This window comes from Cynocephalus volans, chromosome X (genome assembly GCF_027409185.1).
Source record: "Cynocephalus volans isolate mCynVol1 chromosome X, mCynVol1.pri, whole genome shotgun sequence".
Classification (NCBI taxonomy): domain Eukaryota; kingdom Metazoa; phylum Chordata; class Mammalia; order Dermoptera; family Cynocephalidae; genus Cynocephalus; species Cynocephalus volans.
Window position 1 is genome coordinate 67,519,129 of NC_084478.1, and position 14,785 is coordinate 67,533,913.

Consider the following 14,785-nt stretch of genomic DNA (forward strand, 5'->3'; position numbering starts at 1 on the left):
CATTGCTTTTATGTCTACCTCAGAGAAGGTTAAATTTTTGCTTTTTCCCTCCTTCAGGCTGACATTCTTCATCTGTTCTGTTGGTTTCACATCCCCAATGCTATTTGATGAGAGGAAGTATCCCTACCACCTCATGCTGCAGAAATTTCTCTGCTCTGGAGGCCACAATGCTCTTTTTGAGTAAGGATAAAGTTGCTTCACAAAGAAATACTTCTTGGAGTTTGGTCTTTTCTGTATGCCTTATCAGCCCACAGTTTTCTAAGTCACCTATCTTGTGATAGTGAGATACATAGAGATAACCGTTGGTTATATCCTTTCATGTTCTGGAACTAGCCATGTTTGTCTCCATTTTCCTTGGAGAATGGGATTTAGCCTGTCCTAGAGGTGTTTGTAAGGGTATGTGCTTTTCCTCATTGGGCTTCTGGTTCCCAGCATGCATTTTTCTAATAGATTTATCTTTTTGTCATGTTTCTCCACTTACGATAATTTTTCAACTTTTCTTGTTCAGAAGATTCTAAGCTGAGTTTCACTGGTTTGGGTTTTTTGTTTGTTTGTTTGTTTTTAAGGCTTTAAAAAGTAAAGCTAATAAATGTTGCACAGATCAGAAGTAATAGATCTAAGAGGAGGGACATATGATGCCAATGTAGAAATTGGGGACCTTTTAAATGTAAACTACCACCTCCTATCTAAAATACTAATATTCTGTCTCCATCTCTTATTTGAATTTAGAACTTTCAACTGGGCTCTGTCCATGGGAGGCAAAGTTCCTGTTTCTGAAGGATTGGAACATTCAGAGTTACCCGATGGCACAGGAGAATTCCTAGATGCCTGGCTTATGCTGGTGGAAAAGATGGTGAATCCCACCACAGTGCTTGAATCCCCACATTCACTGCCTGCCAAATTGCCTGGAGGTGTCCAGAACTTCCCACAGTTCAGTGCCCTCCGCTTCCTTGTGGTAACTCAGAAAGTAAGTATTCCGCATTCTAAGACCAAGAGAAATTTCTTATGCTAACCAAGTAGTTCCCCTTGTTTTGTCCTTCTTAATGAAATGACATGGTTATTGAAGAGCCATTGGATCCTACTCCCAAGTAGGGCTGCCTTCTGTAAGAAGGGGATAGAGACCATTTGAGAATTTTTCATGGTGTAAACATCTGAGCTGTAAACTTCAGATTGGTAACTTCCAGTTGAATTAAATGCCTCTTCTCTGTGCTTCTTTAGAGCCCCTCAGTGCTGGCCTAGGATTTTGTTGTTGACACAGACTGACTGTGGAAGGACTGTCCCATAGGTCTTTAACTTATTCTTTCTGGGGCTTTGAATTGAGGCAAAATGATCTCCACACACTTTTAAAATGACTTATAGGCAGCCTTTACTTGCATCAAGAACCTGTGGAACCGGAAACCCCTGAAGGTGTATGGCGGGCGAATGGCTGAGTCCATGCTGGCCATTCTGTGCCATATCCTCCGAGGAGAACCTGTGATTCGAGAGAGACTAAGTAAAGAAAAGGAGGGGTCTCGAGGAGAAGAGGATGCAGGGCAAGAGGAAGGTGGCTCCCGTCGGGAACCTCAAGTTAACCAGCAACAGCTGCAACAGGTAGGGTGCTGGCCTCGAACTCCAGGGCCCAGACTTAGCACCCGATGGAGTGTGATGCTTGTGGGTTTTGTACATTCATATACCACCAAGTGCCTGGTCCTATTAGCCAGGAGATAGTCTTAGCATTTATTTTTTCTCATGAGGAGATCTGAAGTGTAGTCCCTACACTCTGCACAGGTAATAGATTTGTGTTCTCCCAAGCATGTTCATTAGTATTAGAAGTCTAACTATTCTCAGTAGACTGCTGCTGCCATGTTCTTTGGAGGCAAACTATTGTTGGCTACTTTCTGGTTAATCTATAAAGGGAAGGGATATTGTGATCCAAATTTATTCTCCAACAAAAGCTTTCTGAAACCTTAGTCACCTCCAAAACTTTTTCCACTTTCAAATGAGTCTATGAGCCACATTTTGAAAACTAAACGCTGGGTGGGGGAAAGACACTGCCACTTCAGTCTCAAGGAGAATTTTAGCATTTTTCTCCTAGAGTTTATGTGTTTGTGTTCTCTTTATGTGTAGAGTCCTGTTCAGATCTGCCTTCTATATATGCATGCCCCATTTAAAATAAAACTTTAGAAAGCTTGGAGAGTGCAGCAAAGTACTTTTTAAAAGGCATTCATAATGTCACCAAACAACATAGTGTCTCCTTTTTCAATCACTAGTTCTATACCTAATTTTTTATAGTTAACATCAAGCAATATGAGTGGTATCATTAAGAAATTTTTTTTTTACTACTTATTTGTCATTCTTTTATTGTTAGATGTTACTTTTCTTATTATTTGATGTTGTAAAGCTGTGTTGTGTAGTTTCTTTATGTATATCTCATGATTATTTCCTAGTAGTAGAATTCCTGGGTCCGTTTTCAGGCACTTGTTCTGTTGCCAGTTTGTTAATGTGCTGTTGAGCTCTTGCATTCTTTTTGTAGCTCATGGACATGGGCTTCACAAGGGAACATGCCATGGAGGCCCTGTTGAACACTAGCACCATGGAGCAAGCCACAGAGTACCTTCTAACCCACCCTCCTCCAATCATGGGAGGAGTTGTTCGAGTGAGTTGGCTCAAGAGCTCTAATTTTCCAGAATATCAATTTGGCTGCTGATACCCTTTTTCCCCTCATCCTTCCGTCACTGGTATTTATTTCTATCAACTGCTTCTCATATTCAGACTTCTCCATACCAATATTTTCTTTTCATAGTAACTCTCAAAGCTCTAGAATGTAATGACCAGAAGCTTTCCATTCCCCAGCCACACATATTACTGGACTTTGTTTGCAGAAGGACCCACAGTCAGAAAACAATAAAAGAGGCACACTTTTCTGAGATGCAGAATAGGTGGTCACATTGAAGCCCCCTTCCTATGGTTAATTTTCATTGTGATTTTCCTCTCTGTACTTGTAGTGACCAGGTAAGCAAAGTTGGGTTTGACTATAGAGAGCAGCATTCAGAGCCCCTTCTCCTCTCTACAGTTTGAATACAAGATGTCCAATACCTTGGGAGTTGAGGTGGCCTCACTGGGTTTCTTTGCTCAATTTTCTGTTGTCACTCTGTAGGATCTCAGCATGTCTGAAGAGGACCAAATGATGAGAGCAATTGCCATGTCTCTGGGACAGGATATTCCAATGGATCAAAGGGCAGAGTCACCTGAGGTAACTAGGAAACATCTAAAAGTGCTTATTACATTAATCTTAGTACTTCTATGAACATTCTGCTACTACTGCAAAGTAATTGGTGGAATCAAAGTCTAAAGAAACACAAGGGAGGAGTACTCATTCATCCCAACTTTGCCATCCATCATTGAGCTACCTTGTGTTGACCTGAGGTTTTAGGTGAGACAGATGAAACATTAATCTTTATTGTCAAATAAGGAACCCAAAGTGTACTTGGTAGTGTCAATTAAGCCAATCTTGGCTATGTATTCCTAGGTAACAGTTACATCAATTTACCACTTTAGCAGAGAATATAGGACAATGTCTAGAAATGATTTTATGGGAGATGTAGGATCCTGCAGATAAATTGGCAATATTTTGAGATGTTGGAGGCGTCTTTCACTGCTGCCTTCCCTGTCTTGCCTTAACTACTGGGTGGCCGCCCTCATACTCATTAACCACACCCTGGTTAAAGTATCAACTGCTTGAGGAGGAGGTAGAGGGTATTTATATGGTGAGGCAAATACATTCTCAAAGTCTCCCTTGTCTTTCCTCCTACACCTCTCTCATGTGCTATCACTCTTCCTTCTCTGACTCCAGGAAGTTGCTTGCCGGAAGGAGGAGGAGGAACGGAAAGCCCGGGAAAAGCAGGAAGAGGAAGAGGCTAAATGTCTGGAGAAGTTCCAAGATGCTGACCCTTTGGAACAAGATGAGCTCCACACTTTCACAGATACCATGTTGCCAGGCTGCTTCCACCTTCTGGATGAGCTACCTGACACAGTATACCGTGTGTGTGATCTGATCATGACAGCAATCAAACGTAATGGAGCAGATTATCGTGACATGATTCTGAAGCAAGTAGTTAATCAGGTAAGGTCTCAAGGGGCCAGAAGAGGGGAGTATGTGGAGTGGTTTTCCTGCCATCTATCAGAACCTGATTTCTGAGAAATTAGTATTTTTGCATTCTACCCTATATAGGTACATTCACTCTTTGAATTCTTTTGATTTGATAATCTAGCTCTTACTTGAATGTTTCCTGCAACAGCAAATTAAGTGTATCACAGAAATGTCTTTGGAAGGGAAAAACAAAGCTCTGTTTTTCTAGTTGTCTCCTAATTCATCTAAAATGTCCAAAAGGTGTCTCACTCTTGAGCCAAGTCAGGCACCCTGGACAAACAGTGAATAAATGTTTTTTCTTCCTGTGTAACAACCACTTTATTTTAACAAATGAGTCTTCATTCTGATTAATACTTGTGACCTTGTGTTTGCCCTTTTTTAGACAATGTTTTTCCTCATTGTGAATTTCATGAATGCTAATTGTAGAAGTAGGATAAGAAAGAAATTACCCTAAATCCCCATACCCAGACACAGCCAGTTAACATTTCGGTTGTATTTCCTTTATTATAATCAGTCTATTTTTTTTAATCAATCTATTTATGTATTTAAATCGTTGTAGTCTTGTTTTACATAATTTTTAAGCCTTAGAAGCACAGGAAGGAATTTAAAAAGGAAAGTTTTTTGGACAATGTAAACATAAATTTAACACATGGAAACAGCAGAAAAGTAAAGGAAAACTGGATAAAACATTTTTTCACAGAAAGGTGTTTAGTATCTATATTAAGAGCTTATACAAATTATTTTAAGAAAGCTAAAATCTTAATAGAAAAGAATAATGACACCAAATTTATCATAAGAAATTTAACATATGCAAACTAAAACCAGACTAATGTTTCTAATATTCTAGTGTTTTTGTTTTTTATGAGATTTCTGGGGAAGATGTAGTGAAAGACTGCTGGTGGAAGTGTAAGTTAGTAGAACTTTGGGGGGTTGACTGTACGCACCAGGAATTGTTTAAATATTCATTGCTTTTAATTTAGATTTTAGACTTCTTGTAATCTAGCCTAACAAAGTAATTGTTTAGTGGTAATCCTTTAATAGCATACATCATCTTTTGATACAGACACTAAATCCCTGTAGTAAGTATGTTACTATTTACCCACTTTTCTTCAATGAATGTGTTTTGAATACAGGGAGTATTTTAAAAGGTTGAGAATGTTTTCACAAATCTCATCTTCCTCTACCGTTGTCTGACTTGGCCACTTTTCTGCTTTTCTAGGTGTGGGAAGCTGCTGATGTATTGATCAAAGCTGCTCTTCCCCTGACAACAAGTGACACAAAAACTGTGTCAGAGTGGATCAGTCAGATGGCCACCCTGCCCCAGGCCTCCAATTTGGCTACTAGAATCTTGCTTTTAACGCTTCTTTTTGAGGTAAGATTTAGATCTTTAGGGCCTTGTAATTCATCAGAGAATTATCAGATACCTACCATATGAGGCATTGAAAAAGATAGAAATATAAGGCATGATCCCTACATTTCATGAACTCACGGTTTTCAATAGGCTAAAATGCACATAATTTACAAAATTACAGCATTCGGTGCTACATGAATGGTATCAGCAGTTTTATCTGAGTTCAGGGAGGGTATGCATTGTTTCTGGATAATGTGAGAAGGCCTTCTCAGAACAAGTGTTAACTGAATTGAGTCCAAAAGGATTGTGGAGTAGTAGTTTAAAAAGAAGAGTATTTAAATGATTATCATAGTTTGGTCATGGAATATTTTTGCATTTCTGAGAAAACCTAACTGGCAGCCACATTGTGAGGTAGGATAAGGAAATTGGATGTTGTGGTGTTAAGGTAATAGGTATCAGGTAGAACCAGACTCCTCTCTCCTTTTCTTACCTGTTCAGTCAGATTATTTGAAGCAAGAGAATGGTTTGATGGAATAAACTCTTTACAGAAACTCAGTAATAAGTCCAAACTATGTGTTAAACTGTGCCTACTGTCTTGGGCCTTTCCTTGGTGATGGAAATGATAATTCTTATTATAGCACCTTGTGAATAGATACATTTGGGAAGGGTTTCAAAGTACTAAATGCTGGGGCTCTCTGGTAACCTTATATTGAATCATTAAAGAGAAAAATCACTTATGGGCTCATCTAAAAGGAATCACAAGTAACAGTCTTGTATATTCTTCTAGCTCTTTTTCTATCCATTTAAACAATTGGGATAAGACTGTATAGAAATTTTTATATTCTTTTCATTCAGTATTTCATTATGACTATTTCTCCATGTCATGTACAGATCATTCCATCTTTTGGATATTCTCTAATTCATTTAATTACCTATTGTTGAACATTCACTTCCAGTGATTTTCCTGTTAGAACACTTTAGCCCCAGTAAGGGGAACTATTAACTGTGTTTAATTATCCCATCTTCCTTGAAAGATTATAAAGCTTCTTTGTAAATCAAAAGCTTTACAACTTTGATATAGTTAAGACTACATAACCTAGATGACAATCCCTAATATTAATAACCATTTCTATAATAAGCACATCACTAATGTGCCAGGCACTGTGTGGGGCACTTTTATATATATAAAACCTCATTTAATAATCACAATTACTCTGATGTTAGGAATTATTATTCCCTTTGGTCTATGAAGAAACCAAAGCCTAGAGATTTTAAATAACTCGCCTCAGATTACACAGCTGGTAAGAGGTGGAATTTGAATTCAACCAATTCTGTTACTATTCACACCCCTTTGTTCTCCTGTACTGTGCTAATCTTTGATACTGAGTAGAAGTTGGTATCTGTTTCATTTTTATTTTTCCTTCAATTAATCAGGAGTTGAAGCTCCCTTGTGCTTGGGTGGTTGAATCAAGTGGCATCCTTAATGTCCTAATCAAATTATTAGAAGTGGTTCAGCCCTGCCTACAGGCCGCCAAGGAGCAAAAGGACGTCCAGACTCCAAAGTGAGTGAACCCTGAATCTTTCCTGGTTTCACTTCTATTCCTTCTGGGACTTGGCCCCTCCAGCTTAGGGCCTGAATCAGACACTTTTCTGGGGCATGTATGGGGAAGATCTTGGGTATTTTTGTGGTTTGGAAATTGTGAAGTACTTGATGAAATCCAGGTATATTTTCCCAATTTGTGCAGGTTTCTGGCTTGCCCAGAACAAATCATTTCTCCTTTTTAGGTGGATCACCCCAGTGTTGCTCCTGATTGATTTTTATGAAAAGACATCTATCTCCTCAAAAAGGAGGGCCCAGATGACTAAGGTGCGTAATGTAGTTTATATGGTTGGCAGGATGGTTTAGCTTGTTGGGGCAAGAGTAGACCAAAAGAGAATACAGGAGAGTAGTAAAGAATGTCAGTCTCTGACCAAGTGTAAATCTCTTGAGGGATCTTAATAGCTGGGTTTCTCTTCTGAATGGGGAGTTAGAATTATTTTCTAATGGATCTGTTTGCTAACAGCCCCAAGAACTTCCCCAGGAAGTAAATGTTAAAGGAATGTGCTGTCTGCAGAGGAGTGTCTCTTCTGTTACATGAAGGACTGCATATGCAGCAACCCCTCCAAAAGCAAGTGCTCCTTAGTTGAAGATTATCATATGCCACATTTTCTCAGTACCTTCTTAGTAGCAGAATTTTTGTTCCAGTACATCTCAAGTAAACATTCCCCTTTTGGGGAAAACAGTTGGAAACAAAAGGAAAGTAGGAGGTGGCAAGACGAGAGGTAGATGGTATTTTGCCTAGGGAGAGGCTAAGGAATGGGAGGGTACGAGGATACTTCAAAAAGTTCATGGAGAAATAGAATTAAAAGATAATATGAATCTTTCCATTAACTTGTTGAAGTACCCTTGTATACAAAAACTTCTCTCTGTTTTCAAGATTTATTAAATGTCAGGTATATTTTTTTTCCTGGGTTAGTTTTAGCAGTGAATGCTGATTAAGTTATTGTTTCTTCTAGTAGTCAACCTTGAAGGAAATAAAAAGAAACTTTGTCCTTTTATTATACTTAGTACCTACAATCCAACAGCAACAACTGGCGCTGGTTTGATGACCGCTCTGGGCGTTGGTGTAGTTACAGTGCAAGCAACAACAGCACTATTGATTCTGCCTGGAAATCTGGAGAGACAAGTGTGCGATTCACTGCAGGCCGAAGAAGATATACTGTCCAGTTCACTACAATGGTGCAGGTACATGCTCATCCAGTACTATAAACTTTATCAAAAAAGGGGGAAAGGTGCTATGTATGCCTTTTGGTTTGCTTCTTTCTGAACCAGAAGTCCTAATATGTGTTAGAAGGAGTGGGATTACCACTACTAAATTGGGTGTAGTTTTCAGAGAACTGAGTCTTCCTAAAGTCATTGGTTAGACCATGGATCTGTGGCAGGTTTTCTTTTTGGTGCCATGCCTTAGATTTGAACTGTGGCAATTTGATAGTGCCCCTCTTGGAAATTATTGTAAATGTTCAGTCAAGGGTTAAGGAGTAGTTAGGTATAGTGTCTGCTCTGTTGGAAAGTTTACAGTTCATTATAGGGCCTTGCATATGCCACTCTCCTTCTGGGGACCTTCAGGTTTTCTCTGTAAATGATAGGGATTTTGATAAATTGCCAGGGTTCCTTCCCTTGCTGTTGCAACATTTTATCTGGAGGGTGCTCCCCCTCCCTCCCCTGCCTTTATAATTTCTTTCTTGGTAGAGATTTTCGTTGTTGTTGTTTTTTTTTTTTTGTTTTGTTTTGTTTTGTTGTTGTTTTTTGTCTGCTTGAATTTCTAGGTTAATGAGGAAACAGGGAACCGACGCCCTGTGATGCTGACTCTCCTCAGGGTACCAAGGCTGAATAAAAACTCAAAAAACAGCAATGGACAGGAACTTGAGAAGACACTGGAAGAAAGCAAAGAAATGGATGTCAAACGTAAAGAAAATAAAGGCAGTGGTATGAACTTTCAGTTTTGAATATTTTAAGGAGTGTTTTGCCTCAAGCTGGTGTGCCTTTATGGCTTAAGGTCTGGCCAGTTTCATTGCTAGTGCTTTCCTTCCTATCAGATTGCTTAACATTCTTATGCCTTTTTATCTGATCTTAGAATTGGTGTTTGGTGTGTTTCTCTTAATAGGACCCAAGTGTGTGGCTGGTTACTTAGGAGGGAGAGGTGTGGAAGGAAATGTCAAGTTAAACTATCTATTATGTTTCCATTTGTAGATATTCCTTTGGCCCTAGAGAATGCAAACACTGAAAAGGAGACAAGCCTGGAAGAAACAAAAATCGGGGAGATCCTGATCCAGGGCCTGACAGAAGATATGGTGACTGTTTTAATCCGGGCCTGCGTGAGCATGCTGGGAGTTCCTGTGGACCCAGACACTTTGCATGCCACCCTTCGCCTCTGCCTGAGGCTCACCCGGGACCACAAATATGCCATGATGTTTGCAGAGCTGAAGAGTACCCGCATGATCTTGAATTTGACCCAGAGCTCAGGCTTCAATGGGTTTACTCCCCTGGTCACCCTTCTTTTAAGACACATCATTGAGGATCCCTGCACCCTCCGTCATACCATGGAAAAGGTGAGTCTTTGTGGTATCAGATGCTGTTTTAGCTTTACATCATGGTCTTCTTGGTCTCAGAACAATTACAGTTCTGGTTCTTCTTGGGTATATAGCTAGATACATATAGTGTGGACTCTGCCCAGCAAAATTTCCCAACTGTATGCTCAAAAGATTGCTTAGGTGTGGTAGATTATGCTCTTAAGTCACATAAAAAAAGAACTAGAAAATATATTTTCTGTCTTTAAATTTACTATAGTAATACCTCTTATCTAGAAAGTCCTCTCTGGCAATCTAGGTTTCTGTAACCAAGCCAAAAACTATTAGTAAGGAACTGGGGTAACTTCCCCCAAGTTCCTGCCTTAAAGATCATTCCTTTGTAGGAGTACCTCATGCATTCAACCAAAAGCTTATTTTTAAAATACTGTATTTTGAGGCTGTAAAAGTATAGTAAAGCTTTTTTTTTTTTTTTTTTTTTTTTCTGGTAAAAGCTTAGAATATAGTTATATTTATTGTGGATGCTTAAACATTTATTTTTTTTTTTTTTTTTTTTTTTTTTTAATTTTATTTTGTCGATATACATTGTAGCTGATTAATGCTCCCCATCACCAAAACCTCCCTCCCTTCTCCCTCCCCCCATCCCCCCCAACCATATCCTTTCTGTTTGTTTGTTGTATCAACTTCAAATAATTGTGGTTGTTATATCTTCTTCCCCCCCCCCCCCCCCCCGGTTTGTGTGTGTATGTGTGTATGTGTGTGTGTGAATTTATATATTAATTTTTAGCTCCCACCAATAAGTGAGAACATGTGGTATTTCTCTTTCTGTGCCTGACTTGTTTCACTTAATATAATTCTCTCAAGGTCCATCCATGTTGTTGCAAATGGCAGTATTTCATTCGTTTTTATAGCTGAGTAGTATTCCATTGTGTAGATGTACCACATTTTCCGTATCCACTCATCTGATGATGGGCATTTGGGCTGGTTCCAACTCTTGGCTATTGTAAAGAGTGCTGCGATGAACATTGGGGAACAGGTATACCTTCGACTTGATGATTTCCATTCCTCTGGGTATATTCCCAACAGTGGGATGGCTGGGTCGTATGGTAGATCTATTTGCAATTGTTTAAGGAACCTCCATACCATTTTCCATAGAGGCTGCACCATTTTGCAGTCCCACCAACAATGTATGAGAGTTCCTTTTTCTCCGCAGCCTCGCCAGCATTTATCGTTCATAGTCTTTTGGATTTTAGCCATCCTAACTGGGGTTAGATGGTATCTCAATGTGGTTTTGATTTGCATTTCCCGGATGCTGAGTGATGTTGAGCATTTTTTCATATGTCTGTTGGCCATTTGGATATCTTCCTTAGAGAAATGCCTACTTAGCTCTTTTGCCCATTTTTTAATTGGGTTGCTTGTTTTCTTCTTGTAAAGTTGTTTGAGTTCCTTATATATTCTGGATATTAATCCTTTGTCAGATGTATATTTTGCAAATATTTTCTCCCACTCTGTTGGTTGTCTTTTAACTCTTTTAATTGTTTCTTTTGCTGTGCAGAAGCTTTTTAGTTTGATATAATCCCATTTGTTTATTTTTCCTTTGGTTGCCCGTGCTTTTGGGGTCGTATTCATGAAGTCTGTGCCCAGTCCTATTTCCTGAAGTGTTTCCCCTATGTTTTCTTTAAGAAGTTTTATTGTCTCAGGGTGTATATTTAAATCCTTAATCCATTTTGAGTTGATTTTAGTATACGGTGAGAGGTATGGATCTAGTTTCATTCTCCTGCATATTGATATCCAGTTATCCCAGCACCACTTGCTGAAGAGGCAGTCCCTTCCCCAGTGAATAGGCTTGGTGCCTTTGTCAAAGATCAGATGGCAGTAAGTGTGAGGGTTGATTTCTGGATTCTCTATTCTATTCCATTCGTCAGTGTGTCTGTTTTTATGCCAGTACCATACTGTTTTGGTTATTATAGCTTTGTAGTATAGCTTAAAGTCAGGTAGTGTTATGCCTCCAGCTTTATTATAGTAAAGCTTTTTGAATGTTTATGATGTTCCAGGCACTGTGATAGGTACTTAACCAAATACTCATTGTGCAGATCAGAAAACAGGTTTATGTGTTTAAGGAAATTTATAAAGCAGTGGAAGAAATGACAAAAGTAATTACAGAAGATAAAAATGTTTATAATATCAAGTCAACGGCGGAGGGGTAGAGAGCAAATGTCTTACAAATAAGGCTTTTTCTCCTCAGTACTTTTACAAAATTCTCTATCCTAGTAATTCTTTGCCAACGATCATCATAAGACTGTCTTCAGACTTCACTTCCATTTTCCTCTCTTGCTTGGGACATTGTTTCCCACATTTATAAGTAGTGTTGCAATATGCATTTTTGTGCCAGCTTTGTTTGTATTTGAGATTGTTGTTTTTAGAGATTCCTAGAAATTAGATCAAAAAGTGTAAATTTTCTTTAGCTTGCTTGCCAGAAAAGTGGTACCAATTTATACTTCCATGTGTTTATGAGTATACATCTCAAATTCTTCAGACACTTCTTCACCCAGCCTGTGTGATTTTTACTTCATATATGCAAAATTGAGTGGAGATCTGTTACAGGCAGCATTTACAGTATGATCTAAGGTCAGGAGACGGCTCAACAGGGAAGAAACAACTATGTACTGACAGAATTCTGTTGAAAACAATAAACTTAAAATTGTTAAAACTTAAAAATGCTAGGACAAAATGTAGGTCCTTGTTGGATGAGGGAAAAACTTTTGAAGCTTTAAGTAAATTGTATTTGGTGGTGTGAGGAGCAAAGGAAAATCAGTGGCAGTTTTAATGTATCAAGTTGGCAAAATGTAAATGCTTGATAATGTCCATCACAGGTACGGGTGTGGAGAAGCAGGCATACTCTTACTTTTGATAGGAGTGGAAATTGGTGTAGCCACATTGGAGGGCAATTTGGTATTGTCAGTTTAAGATATCCTTTGACCTAGAAAGTCTATGGCTAAGAATCTGATTACTAGCATCAAGTATGCCCAGATACATTTACAAGAGTGTTCACTGTGGAATTACTTGTAATATCAAGAAACTAGAGGTCTAATGTCCAGCATTACAAATAAATAAATTACAAATGAATTATGGCACATTCTTTATAGTGAAATTAAACTTTTTGTTATTTAGAAAATGAAAATTATTTTATAATTGCAGCCAGACAGGCAAAATATAAGGGTTAAAACATGCTAGATTAAAGAGCATGACAGATTTGGTCAGAAAAGCATCAAGATACCAGAAGATGTTTTATCTTTGTGGATATGTAGTTCCTGAAGGAATAGATATGGAAAACAGAAGGGTTTTCTTTGTATTTTCCATGATGATTGACAAGTAATTTTATGAGAACAGCAGCAGCATAGATATGTCTAAGCCCTGTGGTATCAAAGCAAACAATCTGTAAATAGTTCTATCTCCTGTGGCTGTCATTACCTCAGAATGATGGTTGAATTTGAGGCATAAAGAAAATGTTTAATTTTGTTCTTACACACTAAATGGTTATCAGTGTTACATATCTGGACCATTCTGGTTTAAAATTGGGAGAGCATTTTGGGAGGCTAAGAGCTGGCACTTAAATGGGGAAGCTATGTGGGATCTGTGGTCTAGACACATCTCCCAATTTCTATAAAGATAACATGCAGTCTGGTCTAATAATTGATAGTTTTGAGATATGCTATAACTTTTTATAAGCCATGCTTTTTGAAGTGAGAAGGGATGAGACGGAACTTAAAGACCAAGTATTTTTTTCTCCCAGAAATCTAAAGCTGTCATCCACTGTTTTGAGGCAGAGCTTGGTTAATATTTTAATCCTTGGTAACTCTTCCTTGACTGAAGTTGTATTTTTAGAAAGTGCTGTTTAATCAGGAGTCTTTCTACCTCTCTTTTACTAGGTTGTTCGCTCGGCAGCAACAAGTGGAGCTGGTAGCACTACCTCTGGTGTCGTATCTGGCAGCCTCGGCTCTCGGGAGATCAACTACATCCTTCGTGTCCTTGGGCCAGCTGCATGCCGCAACCCAGACATATTCACAGAAGTGGCCAACTGCTGTATCCGCATCGCCCTTCCAGCCCCTCGAGGCTCAGGAACTGGTGAGTTTCACTTGTTCCAGGCACTGTGACTTGCCTTTGAGACATAGAAGTCTGTGACTTGATATAACTCCAGAGATTTTTCTGTGAGGATCTGTAACTTGAAGAGCCTCCTTAGGTGAGCATTGGGACATTGGCTGGTTGATCATTTGAGTCAATTCAAGGCATTGCCTTGTTGTAATACCTGCCAGAGATACCAAGAACTCATTCAGTTTAGTCCTTGCCTTCAAGGAGTTCACCATGGTGGGACAATAGGGCTTACGTACAGTCAGTATTTTACAAATAAAGTGATAATTGAGGAACAAACGGATGTGTGATTCATGTGATGTAGTGAGAAGTATACAATATCTATGTATTCTTGCCAAAAGTGTTTTCTGTATATAATTATGAGTCAACAATGGATAAATACAAATTTGAGGATCTTTTATAAGATAACTGCCCTCGATTCTTCAAAAATAGTAATGTCATTAAAGAAAAAATGTAGGCATCTCTTCTAGATAAAAGGAGACTAGTGAGAGATGATAGCCACCACCAATCTTGATAAAGGAGAACTGGAGAAATTTTAATACTGTGTATTATATAATATAGTTGTATCCATGTTAAATTTCTTGGGTGTTATAATAGTATTGTGGTTATGTGGGAAAATGTTCTTTATCTTAGGTGCATATAGACGTATTAGGGGTAATCAAATGGGGATTCTAGATGAAAAGTATATGGATGTCTACTGTCCTTTAGACTTTTCTGTAGGTTTGTGGGGTTGTTTTGTTTTTTAATAAAATGTTGGGGGTGGTGGGGGAAATAATTATTTGAGAGCCCCAGCTGTGTGCCTGGCCTCATGCTGGGCACTTCTCAGGTATGGTCTCATTTAGTCCTCAAAATAACCAAATTTCAAGAATGAGAAAATGGAGGCTTGTTGAAGTAACAGATCTGGATTTCAAAATCAATATTCTCTAACTCCAAAGCCTGTTCTCTATTTAGTACTGCTGTGTTAAATCCTGTGGAATTTAGGGAAGGTAAAAAAACAGATTTTCTAGTGTGCTACTTGAACATTGGTTGAG

General features: G+C 38.7%; 1 protein-coding gene across 10 annotated transcripts in view; it reads left to right on the plus strand.

The window, feature by feature from the left end:
* Window positions 1–14,785, plus strand: part of HUWE1 (HECT, UBA and WWE domain containing E3 ubiquitin protein ligase 1) — a 149,369-nt gene that overhangs the window by 94,696 nt on the left and 39,888 nt on the right. For all 10 annotated transcript variants that reach the window (XM_063083921.1, XM_063083931.1, XM_063083928.1 and 7 more), the window contains 13 exons: window positions 58–180; window positions 730–967; window positions 1,360–1,590; window positions 2,513–2,635; window positions 3,137–3,232; window positions 3,833–4,102; window positions 5,349–5,501; window positions 6,915–7,042; window positions 7,266–7,347; window positions 8,089–8,265; window positions 8,847–9,006; window positions 9,271–9,629; window positions 13,535–13,730. In XM_063083921.1, coding sequence (XP_062939991.1) covers window positions 58–180; window positions 730–967; window positions 1,360–1,590; window positions 2,513–2,635; window positions 3,137–3,232; window positions 3,833–4,102; window positions 5,349–5,501; window positions 6,915–7,042; window positions 7,266–7,347; window positions 8,089–8,265; window positions 8,847–9,006; window positions 9,271–9,629; window positions 13,535–13,730 — 2,336 coding nt within the window. The remainder of the gene's footprint in view (window positions 1–57; window positions 181–729; window positions 968–1,359; window positions 1,591–2,512; window positions 2,636–3,136; window positions 3,233–3,832; window positions 4,103–5,348; window positions 5,502–6,914; window positions 7,043–7,265; window positions 7,348–8,088; window positions 8,266–8,846; window positions 9,007–9,270; window positions 9,630–13,534; window positions 13,731–14,785) is intronic.